The sequence below is a fragment of the Zosterops lateralis genome, assembly GCF_965231275.1.
Source record: "Zosterops lateralis genome assembly, chromosome: 3".
NCBI classification, from domain to species: domain Eukaryota; kingdom Metazoa; phylum Chordata; class Aves; order Passeriformes; family Zosteropidae; genus Zosterops; species Zosterops lateralis.
Window position 1 is genome coordinate 21,822,676 of NC_139764.1, and position 21,242 is coordinate 21,843,917.

Genomic DNA, 21,242 nt, shown 5'->3' on the forward strand with positions numbered 1-21,242 from the left:
TTTTTTTTTTTTTTTTTTTTTAATTTTAATAACCTGTGATCAAGATAGAGTTTAAACAACAATGTAATATATTATGCAATAATGACCATTATATAAACAGTTGCTACCACAGGCCTGAGATCTGTTTTGATGGAAATAAAAACCAGTCTTGGTTTAAGCTGTTTACTGCTTCTACCAACATGAACAACAGCAATGAGTCATATTAAAAAAAAAAAAAAAAAAATAAAAATCAAAGCCTGAGAGCATTGAAAAAAAAAAAAAGTTTCCTAAACACATCTTTACATAATACAGCTGTTTTCAAATCAAAGTAGACTAATGAAATGAGACTGCAGACTAATCCTTTACACTAGTATCAAAGCCAGCCAATTTTGCCTTGAGTACCAATTCTCAGAAGAATTTTTAGCATGCTGGTATTCTCACAATTCAAAATATTAGCCTCTTTCACCTACTCCTAAAATAATCGCAGTGCTTAATTCTATCTTCCAATATTAGGAGTTGACTGACACTCAAAATATTTAAAGAAAATTCAAACATGCCCAGAATAAATGCTTTCAAAGATCTCTCAAAGGACAGCAGTAGAAGGGCGAGGCACACATTCAGAGACTATTTTATTACAGTAGCAACAATAGAAACAATATATATGATATTTAAATGGGGAGATTCTAAAATCTGTGAACATGCTTGTTTCTCAGTTGTGGTCTTAACATAAAGAAGACAGAGAACCACACAAACACACGAACACCAAACTAGCAAAAATAACCCTCAACCCCAGAGATCTTTTCCTTACCAGAATTCAAGCAGTGATGTCAGATTGCCAGCATCTTGCAGCAGCAAGTATTTAAGACAGTTGATTATTCTTTGATAGTTTATTTTTAAAAATACATACAGAGCAACTTTTAGCCATCATTAAAAAGCTTCTACAACCACCTGAGGCCCCAAAACCTCACTTCTGGCATCCTATTTCAGGGCTCTGCAGAGCAGAGCACCCTAAGGGCACCAAGCAACTTTCTAATTTGATGGGAGCCTCAGCCTCACACATAATTAAATCTAATTTCCCAGGGAATGGAGTCCACCATATTAATTCCAAGCTAAACAAAATAAAATCTTTTCAGGTCTTGATGATTCAACTCAGAGATGCCTGCAGTGCATCTCAGAATGCTTGCTCAGGGAGGGACTACACCATCAAAATTGTACATAACACATCAATAGCTAGAGAAGGAACTTCAGTGCTTATTTCTTCTTTCATTTTAGCATCTCAAAATGTTAATTCACTACAAGTTTAGGAGAGGAGGCAGATTTTATCACACAATTGCTACTCAGTGGAAGAGTAACAAGCAAAACCTCCTCCAATATACCAAATTCTTGCAAGAAATTCTATATCCTGGACTTGAAAAACGGCCTGAAAAACTGTCTCTCTAACATGACTTAAAGGCCAAAAGAATGTAGACAATTTAAACCACAGAAGCTAAGAATAAAAAAAAAGCATGATGTGTTACATTTTAATACAAATATTATTCTGCTTCCCTTTACCCACTTTGTGTTAGCAAAAATGCTCACCAAGTGTCAACAGAACTTGAGAGGCTACACACATTTTTCTCTGCAAATGACTGAATAAAAGCACAGAACAACTTCTGCTATTAGGTCTACACATATATCTATAATAACAGGTAAGAGATATACAGAATATGTGTATCTATCACCTGTGGCCAGCTCCCTTCACTGACCCTACACTGCTGAGATGACTTTACTGGCATTGTAATTTGTACCCACTCTGACAGTTTGGTAATTGGACCATTTGCACAGTAGGAAATGGAGATGTCAGTAACTCATATTCAAGAACCAATTAGTCTGGCCTCCTACTAATCTACACTGATGGACTGCATCCCACACAGAAGATAAAGGCTCTTTATCCCATTAAATGTCCCAAGCCTTTTAGTCCCTTAGATAATTTCTTCATTCAAAGCATAGAGGCTAAAACACTTTTATGGAAAAACTTACCAGAAAGCAAAGCAGAGCAAATCCACAGAATGGTGAAAAAAGAAGAAAGGGAGAACCAACATAAGCAAACAAGGGACACAAACAAGAGATCAGTTGTACTATTTTAGTAAAAAGAGAACAAACAAGACAACAGACAAAACTTACTAGGTTGCCATGGATTTCTCTTGAAATGTTACAAAAGCCATTCCCAGTGGGTTATTATGAACAGCTTGTTCCTCTTTTGAATATTCTTCCTCAAGTTCATTTCTAGCTTTGGTATAATAATCTACAGCATCCTCCTGTGGGGAAATTGATGGCTGTTACATGCAAGTACCAGATGGCAAATATCCTCATTAACACACAGCTTACACAAACCATAGTCACCCTTCCTCATGCCACTCCCACAAATTACAAATCATGTCACAAGGCAAAGACAAACAGGAAGATTTTCTTGTACTTCAGTTTGTGCACTAAGATTACATTTCAAAAGTTTCAGGGAATTCCTTTTCTATGCAGTACAAGAATATGGCAGATGAGCTATGGGCAATGAATGAAGAATTTTCTGAAGGTCAATGAAACATGACACAAAAACTATTTTTTACTCCTCTAATAACCCACTTAGCAATAACTAAAAAAGAACACAATCTCTTACCCTTTCACATCCTCTCATTTCGCAGCAGCAGAATTGACCACATGGCTTAGGGTTGATTTGGACCCTCTTGCCATACTTCTGATGCAGGTGTTCATAGTAAATCAGGCTTTTCTCTGCCTGTTTTCTGCACAGAAAATATATCCATAACATTTTGCAAGAAAACAGTATCAACATCGAGCTTAAAAAGATTATAATCCCCGAGAGGAAAAAATTATGCCAAGGACTGATGGCACATTAACCAGTCACCAAAGATATTTACATGAAGTTTATTTTGGTTACTTATATAATTTATTTCCAAATCTGTAATATCATTATAAAGTCTACACTTGTATGGTGTTCCAGGAAAAAGAACAACCCAATGTTATTCTTGAGAGCCCAGAAGATAATACTTGTCTCTCCTGTGATCAGCACCTCTGGCCGAAGAAGCAGGGTTAACAGAGTTATTAATTCAACAGTTCAGTTTTTCACTTTGAACTGCCTGTCTATAAATAACCAAGTACATACATCCATAAATAATCAGTCAGTCAAAACTTAATTTAGGCAACACACAATATATCACACCAACAGGGGATGGGCTGAATTCTGTAAACCCCTTTAAAACATAACTGGATCTAACTGAAGTTCAGACCAAAACTTGAAGAGCAGAACCCATCTTTAGGATGCACCAGGTTAGTACTGTTGGTGCATGTTGATAACGGACTCGCAAAACATTCATAAAATTAAGCTAAACTCATGTAGGTTACAAAGACAAATACCTTTTTTTGAAAAGGTAAATAAGCTTGGCTACGTCGTAACACAGCTGTACCTCCAGCACAGTGCAGGTTGGGTAGGCATCCCTGAAAGGAACAGGAGGACAATGAAGAAACTGTTTCAAAGAGCAGCACTGGTATCTAACTGACATCTCATCACTCATTTAATTTCTGAGTGAGGCATCAGAGAGCAGAGACTTCCACAGACAGTTGTTGGAAGTGACTTTAACATGAGATGCACAGCTTTATTCCAAATAAATGCAGTGTGGGAGCATGAATGGAAAGTGTGGATACACAGACACTTTCTTGAACTCTGATTTTAAGATCAGCTAACTAACTTCATTAAAATACAGTCTTTTCTGAATTTTAACCTGTGCAAAATTCAAAAAGCTTATCTGCTTGGGCAGGGAAAACTACCAGGACAATTTTACATCTCCTACTCCTAATAAAAGATGGAAAGAAACTTTTTATAAGGGTAGGTAGTGACAGGATAAGGGAGAAGACTTCAAACTGAAAGAGAATAGGTTTAGGTTAGAAACCAGGAGGAATTTCTTTAGTGTGAAGGTGGTGAGGCTCAGGTTGCCCAGAGAAGCTGTGGATGCCTCATCCCTGGAAGTGTTCAGGGTCATGTTGGATGGGGCTCTGAGCAACCTGGTCTAGTGGGAGGTGTCCCTGCCCTGGATGATCTTTAAGGTCCCTTCCAGCCCAAACCATTCCATGACTCCAATGTTATTACTCAAGTATGGAACTTACGTGAAATGGTTTTGTACTGTCTCTTCACTTGCATTTTTTGGAAGACCAGTTATGAACAACGTGCACTTAACCTGGGAGAGAAAGTGCAAGTTACATTTTGACAAAGCACATTACAAAAGAGAAAACAGGGTTATAAAGAAGGCCAAGACACAGCACAATTAGCTGTGTGGTAAAGTGGGAAAAAATGTAGGTAATTCTGATTTTGATGGGAGCTCATCTATTTAAGACAGCACCTTCTACACTGGTAATAGGCTACAGCAAAATTTCACAAATCCCTCCCCAAACCCCTTCTCTCCATCCATTTTCACAATTCACTCAGTAGAGTGTTGCTTTCATTCAATCCCTTCACATCTATGTCACAGTCTAGCATGCAGGGGGTGCTTTTTTAGTGTTATCCATTAGCAAATACACTTTATTTCACTCCAATACAGACACTTACTATGTTTTCTTCTTTATATGTGACGTACTTCATGTGATGGCTCATGAAGATAACAGTCAGAATCAGGTAAATAACAGCAAAAACTGTGTGCAGCCAAAGAAGATTATTGCTGTCAGACAAAATATTAGAAATATGAGAAACAGGAAGAACCAATTGTCCAACTGATACAAGCAGCCATCAAAATGATAATCAGATCAAAACCTCTCACTGAACACAAAACAAGAAAAAAAAAGGCAGTTACTGGTAGTCAGTCACACCTATGCATCTGCTTTGGACAGCCAACAGGATTATTTGTTTCTCATAAAATTCTATGGGTCATGGAACTAAAAAGGAAATATACTCTATGACATGGACATATTTAGGCAGCCTTTGGCTTTTTTTCTCATTCAGATGACTTATAGCACATATGATGCTATTTGCCAAAATGTTTGTGATTTACTTTATTATTTACTGTGCTGAGTGCACAATTGAACTCTCCTTGAATGCAATCCTTACTCAAAATGAAAACAGCCTCTGCTTTTCTGATAGGTCCTTCTTCAAAGCTTACAGAAGTCCTGTTCTGAGAACAGCTCTTCAGTTTTGAGAAAAGCATTAATAATTGCAATTAAACTAAAATACAGCAACCTATTTTACAGATAAAAAAATCCAACAAAGTAAGAAAATCCCCATTTTTTGGTTACCTAGTTACTTGGTTTCATAGCATGGTTAAACAAAACAGAAATTCTACTGGACATAGTGTCAGGGATTGACGTGGATTGAGAAAGAATAAATCAGAAGATTTGTGCAGCTTTGTACTTCGACTACTTTACAGACTTTTTAAAACACATAAAAGCCATTTTAATTGTAATCTCAGATGGGAGGGATATGCACACACATAAATCTAATGTAAAGGAATTTAAATCATCCCAGCTACACATTCCAGTAAATCTATCAGCTTTACTTTCCTTCTGAAGCATGGTTTCTTTTAATGGGAAAATTTCTGAAAAAAATATCACTGGATATGCAGTCATTAGCCAAGAGTAACACATGGTGTAAGAAGTGAGACCTGAGAGAGTAGAAGCCCAGTCTTAAAATTTCTTATCGGCACTGTAAGTGCACAGCCTGAAGCAGAACTTATCCCAGTTTCAGTCAATGGACAGGGATTAAGTTATTCCAAGCCCATGAGCCCTGCTGCAAATATCAATTCTTGTGTTGAGAGACCATGGCAGGAAACAGACACCAGCACAGAGGGACTCTGCAAGACTTACTTACCTAGTCTGTAAGTTTACTATAGTTGTTCTTCCAAAACTATAGGGATCTTTATCTAGGAAGAGAAAGAACAAGTAGGAAAATTAACTGACACAACACTTACTGTCAGAAAGTCAGCTTTCATTCTATTTTTTAAAGAAGCCAATATATTTCTTTTTAATGCTGAGCAAGTTCATTGATAATAATCAATGCTGGTTTACTCCATCCTGCATTTTAAAGTTGGGAAAAAAAACCCCCTAGATTACACTACATTCTAGTCATCAAGAAAAACAGTTGAGTGTTTTGAAAATCTAAACACTAGGTCTTTGAAGCAGTTCTCTCCCTTCATGTCCATTAACAATATTGCTTAGGGATTGAACATACTTCCTTCACAGTTTTCTTTTATCTTAACTGATTTCTTATCTCATGCTTTTAAGCTGCATTAATTCAGTGTTGACAAAGCAGTGCTGATAACCTTGGTAAGGTCAAAAATGGGTTTACATGACATTATTTCCTAGACTAAGTATTTTAAAAACAATAATGCAAGTGAGGGAAAATTGAGTAAATGATCACAATGGAGAAGGAGTTAAGTGTCTCTAGAAAGCCAAACAATCCTTCTAGCCCAGACTGTTAAACCACATTGCATGTTAAGTCATCATAACTGAAAGAACTGCAAGTGCACAAAATCAGCTTGCAGTGGAAGAGGAGGAAGAAGGGCAGAGAACACTAAAGCTTTGGTTTCTGATGCATTTCCTAGACTCACAAAAGTTAATGCCAAAAAACAGAAGCTACATTGTCCTGCTTTAATAAAAAGCTGATATTAAAATAGAGAATTGCCAAGAAAGAACTCATAAAACGGAGGTCAGAGATGGAAGTTCCACAGGTAAACAATACAAAAAGGAAAAGGTACAATGTATCCTATTATAGACATGAGCTATGTCACAAGGTTCTTAAAAACGGTGAACAACACTTTAAACATGATCTTGATGAGACTGATACAAAGCCAGGCATGGAATGGGATTGTAAGGGCTCATAATCAAAAATGGATGAATGTATAAACAGGGTGGAACAGAGATCTCACTCAAAGAACTCAGATTTCCCATCAGCAAACTGAATGGCAGACTATAGGACATGATTATTTTATTTGTAAGTGCCACACTGGAAGACATAATCAGGACTACACTGCAAGAAACATGAAATGATCTTTATCCAATCAGCACTGACAGTCTCTGCAAGATTTGTCCAATTTTGAAACACAAACCAAGACATAAAGGAACAATGGGAGACAGTGTAGCTGGATTAAAACAAAAAATCCAAGGCATGGCTGATGATTTTACGATCAGTCAAATGGAAAATATTTCTCATTAAAGATCAAATTAACTGGTTTGTTTATGAGAAAGAGGAAAAAGCAGATAAAAAATGTTTGTAATTCTCAAGCAGCTACAAGGATTTTGTAAAGAGGAAAATAATAATTATCTCTCGTGGCAGATCAAAAAAAATTATTTTAAATTCATTGAAGCAAAAGAGGTTCAGACTCGATACTAGAAAAAGATTTCTCACCTGTGAAGATGTTTTCCATTGACAACCACCACCAATAAAAACAATAATGATCAACACCAGTTAAGAGGGCATGGGTAAAGTTAATCCTGCCTTGAGCCTTTTAAGTTGTGTCATCTACGTCTGCAAGAGGTCTGCAATCTTGTTTCTGACAACTGTTTAGAGAGCCCCCTACAATCACACAAATTCCACATCAGACTGAGGGGGTGTGTTGGGTTTGTGTGGCTAAGTTTAGGTAACAGCGGGGCTACAGGGGTGGATTCTGTGAGAAGCTGCCAGAAACTTCCCCCATGTCCATGACAGCAGAGACCTGTGGACCCATGGAGAGAGGGGCCCATGCTGGAGCAGGTTTCCTAGTGAGACTTGTGGAACTGTGGGAATCCACACTGTGCATGAAGGACTGCACCCTGTAGAAGAGTGACTTTTGGTGCAGCAGTTTGTGAAGATGGCATCCAGGCAGAGTCAACCCACTATACTGGTTAAAACATCACCTTATAAATTTTACCAAAATTAGAAAAAAAACCCAAACGAAAAAGTTTTTACTATTATATAAAATAAAGAATTGTTCTAAGAATACAAAAGAATGAATTCTTACCGAGCAGATCACCCGAGAGATTGACAGGCAGTATCACACACACAGACAGAATGCTGATAGCAATTAGCAGGCAGATGATGTGGCGCTGGAAGGCAAGGTAATGGATGGCATCTTCACCACACCTCTCGTGAATCTCATCATCACTGCATCAGACACAAAAGCACATGGTCAGCTGGCTTAGTTTTCTTGGGAGTGGTTTATGAACACATATTAAATCCTCAGTCTACTCAGAGATGTCCCCATTTGCATCAATCCCTATTGGATTTCATAATGGCTGTGTTCTTTCACGTGTAAATTCAGGTTCCAAATGTGTATTTTTCTTGTGCAATGCCACCATACAAAATTTAACACTAGGGAATTTAAGATTGAAACAATAATCTGAAAAGCAAATATGAATCCAAATCCTTTTGGACTAGAAGAGGACTAAGTCTTTTGCTGTGACCTCCTGCTTTATGCTAGTCACAAGCCTAGCTCTCTAAATTTAAGATTAGTGACAATATTCACACATCTCCATAAAGGCTCCCTGTGAGGCAAATTACAACAGAACTACCTCACTCTTATGACACCCAGGTAACAGGAGATATAAACAGCTTTGGAATGGACTCTCACCATCTCTCCACTGTCAGCAGATTAGATTATTAGAATAGGAGAACTTGGAAGAGAAAGGAAATGAACTAGCAAAAATGGAGAAAGACAGGCTTAACCCCCACTCCTTTCATATTTCCAAGCTAGAAATTGATTTTTAAAGTCATGATCTACTAACCCTGAAGAGACATAAAGAGCACACATCACACGTCTAACATTCAGTTTCTGGGAAACACTGGGATGGACTTTCCCTAGTTAGTCAATTCCAGCCCCAACTAAACCACCATTTCTCCAGAGAAACCCTTACAGGGAAATCCCACTGCCTGCCTGGGGCCCTGCTGGCTTCAAACAGGGGAACACCCACAAGGTGCTCTTTGAAGAGTAAAATCTTAGAGTGTAATTATTAGCTCTAAATCCATGTAAATTCTATAGATTAACTCAGATTCACATACTATCCCAAGACTGAAGGAGGTCCCTGGGCTGCTAGCAGGACAACTGTATCCTGAAAAAGTATTCCTGTAAGTTGACCTTGTTTTCACTTCCTTTTTTCAACCAGCCAGAGGCACCTGTATCAGTGCTTGTATTAAAATTCTATCTACTCAAAGGGGAAAGTTACTCCCAAAATTTTTGAATAAAAATCACCTTTCTAAATTAAAAAACATCAAAGCAAACCACAGCACACCATTTCTGTTTCATATACTTACTGCATCCGAAAAGCAGCTGTAATCCAAGAACAAAATCCCTATACATAAAAAAGAAGTAGTTTTTAGGAGCTGACATACAAAAAATAGAGTCTAATCCATCCAATTAAGACAAGTCTTCCTATTAAGGCATATTCAAGACATATTAAGGCAACCTCTTAACTAAAAAGCTGGTAGTTTATTGCTCTGAAATACAAGGGTCAAATACAAGTTCACCAGTTAAATGCTTGTTAAAAACACTGCTGTGATCACATTAACAGAAAGACTTCTTACATAGGTTTACAAATCCCCCAATGAAACTGGACACAGAATTCAGATCTCACTGAGCATCCCACTATGGTTCAAAAAACTCCCTTTTCTCTCAAAAGGGCTCTTCTTTCAAGTGAACATTATCCAACTAAATAGACACGTGTTACTCAACAGATAAAGTTGCTTTAGGGTTTTAAGAAGATGAAGTAAAGTACACAAATAGCAGAGCAATCCTGATCAAACACTAGCATGCTTTTGATGCTCACACAAATAATTAATTGCAAGGCTAGATATTAAGTTGATGCATGTATGTATAAAATGTTGAAAATTTAGGGTGCCACCACTGGACAACTCTTGCATGGTTCATTCTGAAGCTGCAACACAAAATTACAGAGGTGTACCATGAGAGAAAGACCATGGAGGGAGCCAGTTAAAAGTTTGGCCAAAATATTACCCTCCACTCCAAACCAATTTGGTTATTAAGAGTGTATAACACTATTATTAGCCTCACACTTGCATCCAGTTTTCTCAATACTGTGAGGAAACAATGTACTGTAAAGAGCAACTAGGTATTATTTGCAATATGAACACAATGTAACTTTTTGAAGGGCTATCCCAGTACAAATTATTTACTAGTCTTTTTTTCACTCTCCACTCCCACTTTGAAACATTAATATATAGTCCCTCTTCAAATTAAAAAAAAAAAAAAACAAACCCAACAAACCAGACTTAGAAACAATGACACAAGATACTGGTTTTATGATATGGCAACAGTTTGCCAGGAAACAGAGATTATGCATGGCTCTATAAAAACACAGTTAACAATTCATTTTTGCATAGAGATGGACTTCCAGTTTAATGATGGTTCATTGGCCTATATGGAGTGGCAAATTACAGCAGATTCCATTCAGAAAGTATTATCAGAACTCTAGAATACTTACCTTATCATATTCAAGATCTTCAGGTACTGATGATGAGGTTGACAACCGGTTATATCTTGATTCACTAAAACACATTAAATGATGCTTTTAAGTATCTTTAACAGCAGATGATGGAGTTCTACAGAATCATTTCAACTTTAACAATTCTGCCTAACACACTTTTTCACTTATGAAAGCTGAGGTTTTCACCCTGTAGCACATGCCTGATTACAGTAACTTGTGTATGTCTTGTGTTGAACAGAGAGGACACCTGAGCTCCTGACATGAGAGGACATAACTGAACTGGAAAGAAAATAACATTTTATCAGGATATTAAAACCATACCAATGTAATAGAATGCAACACAGGTTTGGGAGCCTAGCCAGGATTAGATTTGCAAGCTGGCTTCCTGTTTGGATAATCCTCACTACAAGACATCACTTCTTTTCCCTCAACCTTTCTTCTTTTATTGTACAGCCAGTGCTTACAATTTCCCCTCACAACTAAATCCCTGCAAAGCCATCTCCTCACACAGTCCTGCAGCAAGCCTAGAAACATTTAGAAACTCTGTAGCCCTCAAAAGTAGCAGAGTGCCTGTTTTCAGTTTGTTGCTCAAAAGAAATGTTGCAATGGTAATTACAGGAGGACACTTGTTAGAATGCAGTGTGTTCTAGGTGTCCCTGTAATTTAGGCCAGCAGGCTCAGCTCACAGTCCAGCAGGACAAAAACACAGGTTGCTGGGTGTCTGACTGCTTCAGCCTGTTGGTCCCATGCCTCCAGAGCACCTTCATGATTGCTGCCTCAGCCAGCTGGATTAAAGCCTTCTCAGTTATTGCCCATTCTATTTTACATCATCTATCTTTCACAACTGTCCATAGGTTACACCTAAAACCAAGGTTTGAGTTCTTTCCTGTTGCTCAGTTGTAAATTTACCACAACTTGATTGCACCAGGAAGAGGCTCATTGTTAAAGTTTCCCCACTTCGCACACACACAGCTTAGATTTTAAACATCCCAACACATCATCCTACAGAAATAACAAAATCAAAAGCTCATTTGAAGTATTACTAAAAAGCAGTGAAGAATTTCAGAAACCTGCCACAGTAAGTTTTATTTTTGAACCCTGGGGAAATTTTCTGGCACAGGCTGTGCAGGGAGCTCTGGGAATACACTGGGCTTGAGCCAAGATAAACAAAATGGATAATATCCCTCTGTACAGAAGCACACTGCAAACATCAATGTGCAGCATGTCAGCAGACAAGCAACCTATTTCCTTACCTCCACTTCCTTAACTTACAGCTATAGGATGAAATTCCTGGCAATGGAAACAGAGGACTTATGGCTGAAACCATGGACAGTAACTCTCTGAGGGGATGTATTTCACATAAAGCAGTGTGAGGGCATTTTTAACAAACAAGTGATTACAAACATATCTAATTGATACAAATGCACCTAATATAAGCCACATTTACTGTACTTTCCTGACCACTCCTCAAATGGTTTTAACAAGTCATTCTGATTGCACATCTTTTTTACCTTTCAACTTCTGACACCAGAGCAACACGACCGTAGTCCCAGAATCTCTTTCTTATAATGGAAAACAGTAATATTAAAATCTAGAAAATAAAAAATAAGATATTTTAATATTTATTTTTTCCCTTTTCATAATAATCATTCTTAGGTGTCTAAGAACTGACAAAATGCTGTCCTAGCTCCTAAATCAATTATCATACACCAACCAGCTCAGTGGTGGCCATGCTACAAACCAACCTATCTCTGATCTCTGCAATGTATTTTTAATCTGCCCTCTGTATTTTCCCTTTTTGAAACAGATGAAGAAAACAAGAAAAAAAGCTCCATCACTGAGAATTTAATAGATTTTTTTGTTGCTGTTTAAGAAACAAGTGGCTCTACAGAAAGCAATGAAGTAACAAGGCCTGTTTTCTATGCATATGTAGCATACACCCTTCCCTTCTGGTTCCTCCTCCATCCCATACCTGTTTGGCTGGAAAGTGGTGTCAGTGATGTAACTCACTGGGATCAAATACTGACTGCCCAGCCAGGATACATGTCCACATCACCTCTGTGCCAAGATTATACAGCTAATTTCCACATTTCACAATGAATATAACTTTCTAATGAGAGCCTTCCTCCTAACAGGGAGGATTAATTTACATCTTCCTCCTTCATCTGGTCATTAAATTTGGTGCAAGCAGGAAAGTTCTCCAGATTCTTCACAACTCTGGTTGAAACTGGCTATAGTACTCTACAGCTATCAGGCAGGACCAGAAGATAAAAATGGGAAGACAATGAAATACATAAACCTCACTTCCTCTGGAAACCAGCCTAGAAATAACATATCAGAAACCCCTCAACTGACAGTTACTAAAAGGATATGCAGTAAAAATGTAATGAAAATAAGAATACAGAAGCTGATAAATAATTTTCAGTCCTTGGTACCTGAAGAAGAGAGGAACACTGCACCCAACTGTATACCTAACCCTGCCTGAATGCAGAGTTCAACAACAAGGAACTCAAAAGCAGACTTGGTATCTTAAAATTGAGCCACAGCTTTAAAAAGAAAGGCAAACACTTCAACTAAATCTTACTAAATGCTGTGCCATTGGTCACACAGATCTGTAAATACTGTACATCCTCAGAAAATGGGTTTATGGTAGCATACACCAAATCAACAGCAAAGAATGCCATTGTATAACTTTGAGGAATATCCTCTACATTCCTAAAGAACGACCAGATCAGACCACAGGTATTTTTAGTTTCTTTACAGCAGATTTCCTGAACTCAGAAACTGTTATCCCTTTAGTCTATTTTACTACCACAGACCCTCTTCTCAGGCCAATCTGCAGGTCTGCAGCCCTGTTTCTGGTGGCTGAAGACCACCTAGACCAAGCTTAAAAAATGAACCACAAGTTTTAGTGCAGTTTCAGGCCTGTCCTGGAGCCCGCAGATAGCAACTAACCACATTCCACCTTTTGTCAGGACTGAGCTTTTCAGTACATTATTTCATCCTCATCTATAGCTTTGGGAAATATAATTTTTAAAAAGTTCTTTTTTCAAAAGGTAATATAATGTGGAAAATCTGACATTTCACAACTGAGTTAGTAACGGTGTCTCCTTCCTGCAAATGTATCCAGTACTTAAACCCAAATGTTCTTGCAGCTAAGATGAAAATTTGAGCTACAACCACAAAATTCACTGACTCTGCACACAGATCCTGTGAAACTGCACTCTCCCTACATCTACACATCCAACATGCAGTGACACCACCATCCCATCTGTACACAAACAGTTATCAACACTTGAAAACCACTTTAATGTTGCCAGGAGGGCCTCAACTCATTTCTTATTCTGACGATTCTCAGAAACCAAACTCCAAGCTGATAAATAAGAGAATTCTGAACAACCTAACTTTTGAGAAGGTCAGCAGTACTTTCAATTCAGGAAACAGAAAACTGGGCTTACAAAAAAGAAGGTCACGTCAAGCAGCAGCACCGTTGGGATTCCACCAAAAGTTACTCCTTGGAGCACCGTGCTGCCCTGGGCAGTGCTGTAGCAGTAAGTCTCATTTGTTCTGTTGAAAAGTCCACTCCTGTTCCCAAAGAAGCCCAGATGAGAATGTCCAAAACCCAGAAAATAGAAAGGGTTCATTTTGTCTAGCCCTTTAAAAGAAAAAGAAAAGAAAAGGTGAAACCAACTTGTGAAATGCCTGGTTGGTATTTGTGAGATATATTAATATTATAAATATAAAAAGTGCAGGAAGATGCAACCAGAAAACTACTTTGGAAAAGAAGCTGCCTCTGACAATCTCTTCCCTTCACACGTGAAATATGTTGCAATAATTGGCAGGTTCAGCTACCAGCAATGCCCAGACAAGAATTCCAGACATCTAGGGAACCTCATCCTCTATGGAGATCTGAGGACAACTGCAAAAGACTCCTCCTAAAAAAACCTTCCCTATCATTTAATCTGTAACATCAAACTACATATTCCAGCCTGGACTGTGATTCTAGGAATCACACAGGGCATTACATATTCCAACAACAGCAGTTTGAAGATTTTATTCCTACTTGATGGGCATGTGTGAATGCACCAGCTCGTGAACTTTGTATTCAAACGTCAAAATCTTGAGATCATTAACAAATTCACCCCTAATTCCACAGAAAAGAGCTACTACACAAACACACATGCTCCTTTCCATTCTTGGAATATTGTGTGAATTTCCTTTTTCAAAATAATTCAACTGAAAGGCCAACACAGCAATTATCTTATGTCACAAACAAGAAAGAACAAAGAGTATTTGTCAGAGAACAGACATCTGCCTCATTTTGGTCAACTGACCTGATCAGATAAGGTTGTACCATACAAGAATACACGAGATTTGGCTATTGATACAAAGTTCTTTTCAGCAGCACAGGCAATTGCTCGTTTATTTTGGGGCTTTCCACTTCAAACATTTCTTTTCTTGGATCTTATTAACCTGCTGATTCCCAAGTACTGCTTCATGCAGAACACGCTTCTGACTGACAAATTCACAAAGAAATCACTCCCAGAAAAAAACCTCAATTCTTCAAAAGCAGATATTGTAGGTCCTCATCACACAGGTCCAGGGACACTAGTTTTGGGATGTCGTGCCTCCAAGAGGAATGCCCATGTCTCTGACGACAGCACTATTCTGGATGCTGAAAATGAAACAAACAAACAAGTACGAATAAAGAAACATTGTCCTTTTAAACAGCGGGAAAAACAGCATGGAGAACACTCCTCCCAAAACAGTATTTTCTAAATGTTGGACAGCGTGACATGGTGAGTAAGAAATTTTGTCTCAGATGACGTGTTTCATCACAGGAAAAAAAAAAAAAAAAAAAAAAAAAAAAAAAAAAAAAAAAAAAAAAAGAAAAGAGAGAAGCCCACAAAAGTTGTGCCGTGACTCTATCCTTGCTTTCTACGGACTGAAATTTAGCGCTGGCGGAAAATAAGGCATTTTTTGAAGAGCCTTGGGGAATCCTCAGCACACGCCTGCACCGCCTGCACACCAAACTCTCAGCACCACACCGGAGTTTATCAGGCGCTACTTCCAACTCTCGAAAGCTATTCTTTCCAAACAAGCCAGCTGCCAGGAAGACAGAGGGCAGGGGAGACCTCCCAGGGGCGAGGCTGAGCCGCAGGGAGCACCGGCCCGGGCTGCGGAGACGGGAGCGGCTCCGTGTGGGACCGGCTGTGCTCCGGGCTCCGGGCTCCGGCAGGGACGTGGGGCGGCGACAGGCGGGGCCGGCTGCCCCGGGAGCACGCTGGAAAGCGGCAGGCTCGGCCCGGCGCAGGGAGCGGGTGTCTCGGGGCCCGGCAGGGTGGGCTGGCTCAGCTCCCCGCGGGGAGGGGCCGCTCCTGACCCCGCCGCGGGGGTCCCGCTGAGGAGCGGCCGCGCTCGCCTCGCCCGCTCCTCTCCCCTCCCCGCGGCCCCTCGCAGCGCCGCTCCCGCCGTGCCTTACCTGCGCCGGGGCGGCTTTTCCTACCCCCTCCCCTCCCTTCTCTGCCCTTCCCTTCCCCGCCGCCCCGTCCCGTCACCTCACGGGCGGCCCCGGCCCCGCAGTTACGAGCGCCGGCAACAAGTCCCGGGCTCTGCGCATGCGCGCGCGGCCCGCGGTCAGCGCTCCCCCCGCCCCCGGAGCGCGCTCCCGCTTCCCGCCAGGGCGCGGCCCCGCGGGCGGCTCCACCCGGGACAGAGCCACTCCCGCCGGGATAGTACCACGCCCGCCGGGATAGTGCCACTCCCGCCGGGACAGGGCCGCCCCTCCTGGGACAGGGCCGCCCCCGCGCCTCCCTCAGGGAACGGGCCCTCAAATAACCGGGAAAAGCTGCCGCTACTGTCGAGCCTGGAGAAGAGAAGGCTCCGGGGAGATCTTAGAGCGCCTACCGGTGTCTAAAGTCAGAACAGAACAGAGCATTTTATAGCACAAGGGGGAAAAAAAAACAAAAAACAACACAACAAAAAACAAAATAAAAAACCCCCCAAAACAACAACAGCAACAACAAAAACCAAAGAAGGAAAAAAACCCCCACAAACCCAAACCAAACCAACCAACAAACAAAAAAAACCACAAACAAAAAAACCCCAAAATAAAAAAACCCAAAAAAAATCCCACCAAAACAAACAAACAAACAAACAAAAACCAAACCAACAAACAAAAAAAACAAAAACAAAAACAAAAACAAAAACAAAAACAAAACCAAAAACAAAACAAAACAAAAAAAAAAAAAAAAAAAAAAACAAAAAAACAAACAAACAAAAAAAAAACCACAAAAAAAACCCCAACCAAACAAAAAAGGATCCCCAAGAAATGTGAGATATGATCGATTTCCAGAGAGATTTCACAGTTTCAGGTCTGGTGAAGTGGGCAAGCACGCAGGTGGAAGTGGAGCAGTCCATACACTGAGATCATGGAATCATGGAATAGAGTGGTTTGGAAGGGACCTGAAATATCATCCATTTCCAATCCCCCACCATCGACAGGGACACCTTCCATGAGGGCAGGTTGCTCAGAGCTCCATCCAACCTGGTCTTGAACACTTCCAGAGGTGGGACATCCAGAGCTTCTCTGGGCAACCTGTGCCAGTGCCTCACCACCCTCAGAGTGAAGAATATTTTCCTATTATCTAATTTAAACCAACCCTCTTTCAGTTTGAATCCATCCCCGCTTGTCCTATCATTATATGTACTTGTAAAAATCCCTCTATGCCTGTGTAGAAAGTCCCTCTCCAGCTCTCTTGTAGCGCCCTTCAGGTACGGGAGGGTGCTCTAAGGTCTCCCAGGAGCTTTTCTCTTCTCCAGGCTGAACAATCCCGGCTGTCTCAGCCTGTCTTTGTAGGAGAGGTGCTCCAGCCCTTTGAGATCTTCATGCCCTCCTCTGCACTTACTCCAACAGGTCCCCATCTTCCTTATGCTGGGGTTCCCAGAGCCAGACTCAGCACTCCAGGTGGAGTCTCATGAGGGCAGAGTAAAGGGGGAGAATCACCTTCATTGACCTGCTGGCCAAATCTCTTCTGACAGATAGCTCTGAAATAAAATAATAAATTAATGTAGTAGCATGAATGTTCCATGATATGCCTAGCCCCTTGTCTCCGTACACCTACTCATATGTTGTGAATTGGAAAAAAACAAACAAACAAACAAACAAGACTTAGGGAGTTTAAGCTAATGAGCCTATGACAGAGCTGGGATAAGACCAACTCCCAGATATCCATAAGGACATTATCCAAAGGACTATCCTTTAGGGATTCATTGCTTCCAGACAACAGACCAGAAACACTGTACAGCAGGTGTCTGCTGTCCACCTCTTCTCTACCTTTTATCTCACTGTTCTCTCCACAGGCCTTTGATACCCAGCATTGCCAACCATCCTCATCCTCCTGTGCCTTCATCTTTTGCCCCTGACTGGCAGGATTGAGCTCAATGAGCAGCAGGTATATGAGGAAGAGGAAGATTATGGTAATGATGAAAATGTAACTGTTCAGGGAGAACTAGGGACGACTTGCCCTCAAAGGTTTGCACCCCTACCTGCAGTCTCATGGATGAAGCAGCAGTGATGTCTTACAACAGCAACTCATTCTAAAACCAACTTAAAATAATTAGGGCATTGCAAGGTTCAGTCTGACATCAACTCATTCTAAAACCAACTTAAAATAATTAGGGCATTGCAAGGTTCAGTCTGACATAACATTGATCAAAACCTCGGTTATCTGCTGACTTCTATGTTTAAAAGGAATTAATGTCCCACCTGCCAAGAAGCCACTCTCTGCTCCATTTGACAGTCCTGACCCTGCCTCTCCATCTTTAACTCCTTGTATTCCCGTGTATTCAGACTCTGTGCATTACTTAATGCCCTGCACACATCCTCTCTTGCTCCCTGCCATTTTATTAATCCACAATTGTTTTGCTCTGCCAAATCCTTGTTTCACTTTTCAGGAGTGCCTGATCAGTGTAGAGCAGCATCTGGCTGTACACATGCTATCTGCCTTCTCCCACTTCATCCCACAAAAAGGGGAAAGTCCTGGTTATCTGCAGTCACTGAGAGACATTTCAAGACAGAATTTCATCATTTACCCAGCTGATGCATTGTAGATAATCTGTGATTTTAAATTGGCTGTAACAATTATGCTAGTTAGGAAATTACATTAAAGTTCTCAGCTCAGAGTGGTTCAGATTCACTGCTGGAAGAAAGAAATCCCACTGTTGCTGAAGGATGTTAGTTGTTTTACCTTTAAACACACTCTCTCCTCTTTAGGGCCACATTGCTGGGAAAGTTGTTTGACATGAGTGTCATAGAGTTATTGTTCCATCTTGCCTTTTCTGGAACAACTCTTCCTGTGGACAACTTATTTCAAAACAGGATTTTACAGTGGAATAATTATAATCACTTTCTTTTAAATTAAATTTTACTGATGTTTGTGCAGCAGAGTAGATCTACCATATAGGTGAAGCCTCAGTGTATGCTTACAGCTCTTGCACTTCTAAGATGAAAATCTGTTGATTTTCTTACTGATTTCCTAAGCTGTTTGTACTCTCGATTCTTGCCAGGCTTTTCAAAATTAAGAAGGCCTTAGATCTCTCTGGTTAGATTATCTTACTCTGTAGTGTAAAATAGGTAATATTCAGTGATCTCAACATTCTAGTCTTGACATTCTTCAGTGTGATGACTTTTGCCTAGCTACAAAATAATTTTTCCCTCTCTCTCTCTCTTTCTCTCACAAGAATAACATCAAGCTTTTGTCATTTGTTTTTGTTCTTTCTCTGTCTAGACAGGCTCTTTAGCTAAGTGGTGTGATTTTGTTTATCTCTAATTTCAACAGCAGAGTCACATTTCCCTCCTCCCTACCTCTTGTAAATAGGGTTTTGTTTACCACTGTCTGTTCTTTTGGTGACAAAAACCACATACTGTCATTAGTTCACAAACGTTTAATTATGTTGCTAGAGCAGATGGAAAACCACCCTCAAGACCTAAGGGAGCAGGTCAATAGACTCTGAAATCCTTCCATCTTTCTTTTATTTTGCATCCTCCATATCCACTTCAACAGCTCTTTAGCACCAGGTTGAACAAGTGTGCGAGGTATTTACACTTCCACGTGTGACTCTTCCCTTACTTTATTAAATGACCTTATGGCTGAAGAACTCCCTTGTCACTTTAGTTTGATTTATCACAGCAGGACATCCCTTGATGGGTGAATCCCAACAGGACTTCAATAGTCTCTGGAGGTGAGTAGCAGGTGGCCTGAGCTTTGCCATGCATGGCAACTCTCGCCGTGGTTTCTTCTCTCTGAAGAAACTCATCAGCCCAGCTTGCTCTTCCTTACTTATCTGCCTATTCAAATACACCTTAATGGATTTAATTCAGGCTTCCAGCCTGGCAGCCCTTTGCTATCTTTTAATCTTTGCCTTCATCTGGCAATCTGTTTACGACCCTCAGTATGCCACAGGACACAGTGTGGGCATTATGGGACTTTCCTTTGAAAGGTCTGAGCATTAAAATGTTTATAATATAAACAAGCAAATAGAAAAACCTAGACAGATACACGGATTTAAATGTCATAGTACTGATCAGCAAGCAGCAAGTCTTGATTTAAATTGACAATTTACCCTTCTTTTCTCTCTGTTCTTTTTAATTGTTTTTGTGGTGCTGCTTCTCATTCATAGGCTAATAAGGGACTAATATGTTGAATTTCAAGGTAAAAATAGCCTTGCATTGAAGTCGGAATGTATTTTTATTAATCAATACAGCAGATTTTACCAAATCAATGCAACATTGGTCAATACAACGTATTTAACCAAATATATCTAGTGATTTGTGATAGAAATTTGCTTTTCTTTTCTTTTGCATTTTATGTCAGATAGGAAATGGTGAATATAGCATTGGTATTGATGCTCGAGCATGATTCATTTTTCTTGTCATCTTCATCAAGTTATACTTGGATGAAAACTGGAATTTTATTAAAACACATAGGAAACTGCAATCTAAAATAGCAATGCTGAAAAGTATGGGAGGATAAGTAGCCTTATTGCAACATACTTTGCATGAAGTTGATTTATGAAGTTATGAATCCATGAGCTTCCTCATTACTCACCTCTGGGTAGGGTGAGGTTTTAAACCTTGTTTTATTTGGAGTAGTTGCAGGTGTGGAGAATCCCTTGCTGATACACAAGATTGTTAGGTTTATTGCTAGCTTGTCACAATGCAACCGCTGTTGGTGTGACACACTTTGGTACAAAACTAGGGCAAGGTGGCCTGCAACGTGGGTGACTTCATTGTTTCCTGAATGTACACGTTATCTTAATGCTTATCTGTGCTTTAACCCCATGTGTATAGAAGCTGAAGGGACTTAATGCATAGGTGGTACAGCACTAACTATAATTAAGGCTGCTCCCTGAGAGAGAGAGGAAGATGGAGAAACCATCTGGCACTATCTGGTTTGTCCCATTGAGGAGGAGAGCACCTGGCCACATGAGCCATTGGATTTATCAGGCACCAGGTGTGCTTGTTACCAGTATGAAATATCAAACCACTCAGGGCTTGTGAAGTTTTCTCATTCCCAGGTACAACATACATTAGTTTTACTGAACAACTCCAGTGTCCTCGAGAGCCTCTGTGCTCCACAGGTGTCCTTACAGTGATTCCTGTTGCAACAGTACTGAGATGGGCCCTGGGCAGAATTTAGCATCCTTGCCTCAGGTTCTGCTTTCCCTGGAGCACAAAGATGAGTGGTTGGTTGTGCAGGAGCCAGAAAACACTCCAGGAAATCTTGCAGTCTAAATCATTGGTGGATCAGTTC

At 40.1% G+C, this 21,242-nt stretch overlaps 1 protein-coding gene across 4 annotated transcripts in view; it reads right to left on the bottom strand.

Annotated features, from left to right (window-relative positions):
* Nucleotides 1–16,080, bottom strand: part of TMEM63A (transmembrane protein 63A) — a 30,097-nt gene extending 14,017 nt beyond the window's left edge. Inside the window, exons 1-13 of one of the 4 annotated variants that reach the window (XM_083858632.1) lie at nt 15,987–16,080; nt 14,983–15,103; nt 13,887–14,083; nt 11,940–12,019; nt 10,426–10,489; nt 9,239–9,276; nt 7,950–8,092; nt 5,822–5,873; nt 4,571–4,679; nt 4,132–4,202; nt 3,385–3,465; nt 2,630–2,753; nt 2,143–2,276 (exon numbers count right to left, since the gene is read on the bottom strand). In XM_083858632.1, the coding sequence (XP_083714758.1) occupies nt 2,143–2,276; nt 2,630–2,753; nt 3,385–3,465; nt 4,132–4,202; nt 4,571–4,679; nt 5,822–5,873; nt 7,950–8,092; nt 9,239–9,276; nt 10,426–10,489; nt 11,940–12,019; nt 13,887–14,072 (1,082 nt within the window). In that variant the 5' untranslated portion in view covers nt 14,073–14,083; nt 14,983–15,103; nt 15,987–16,080. The other 3 variants (XM_083858630.1, XM_083858629.1, XM_083858631.1) reach the window with 3 other exon arrangements.
* Nucleotides 16,081–21,242: the final 5,162 nt, after the last annotated feature.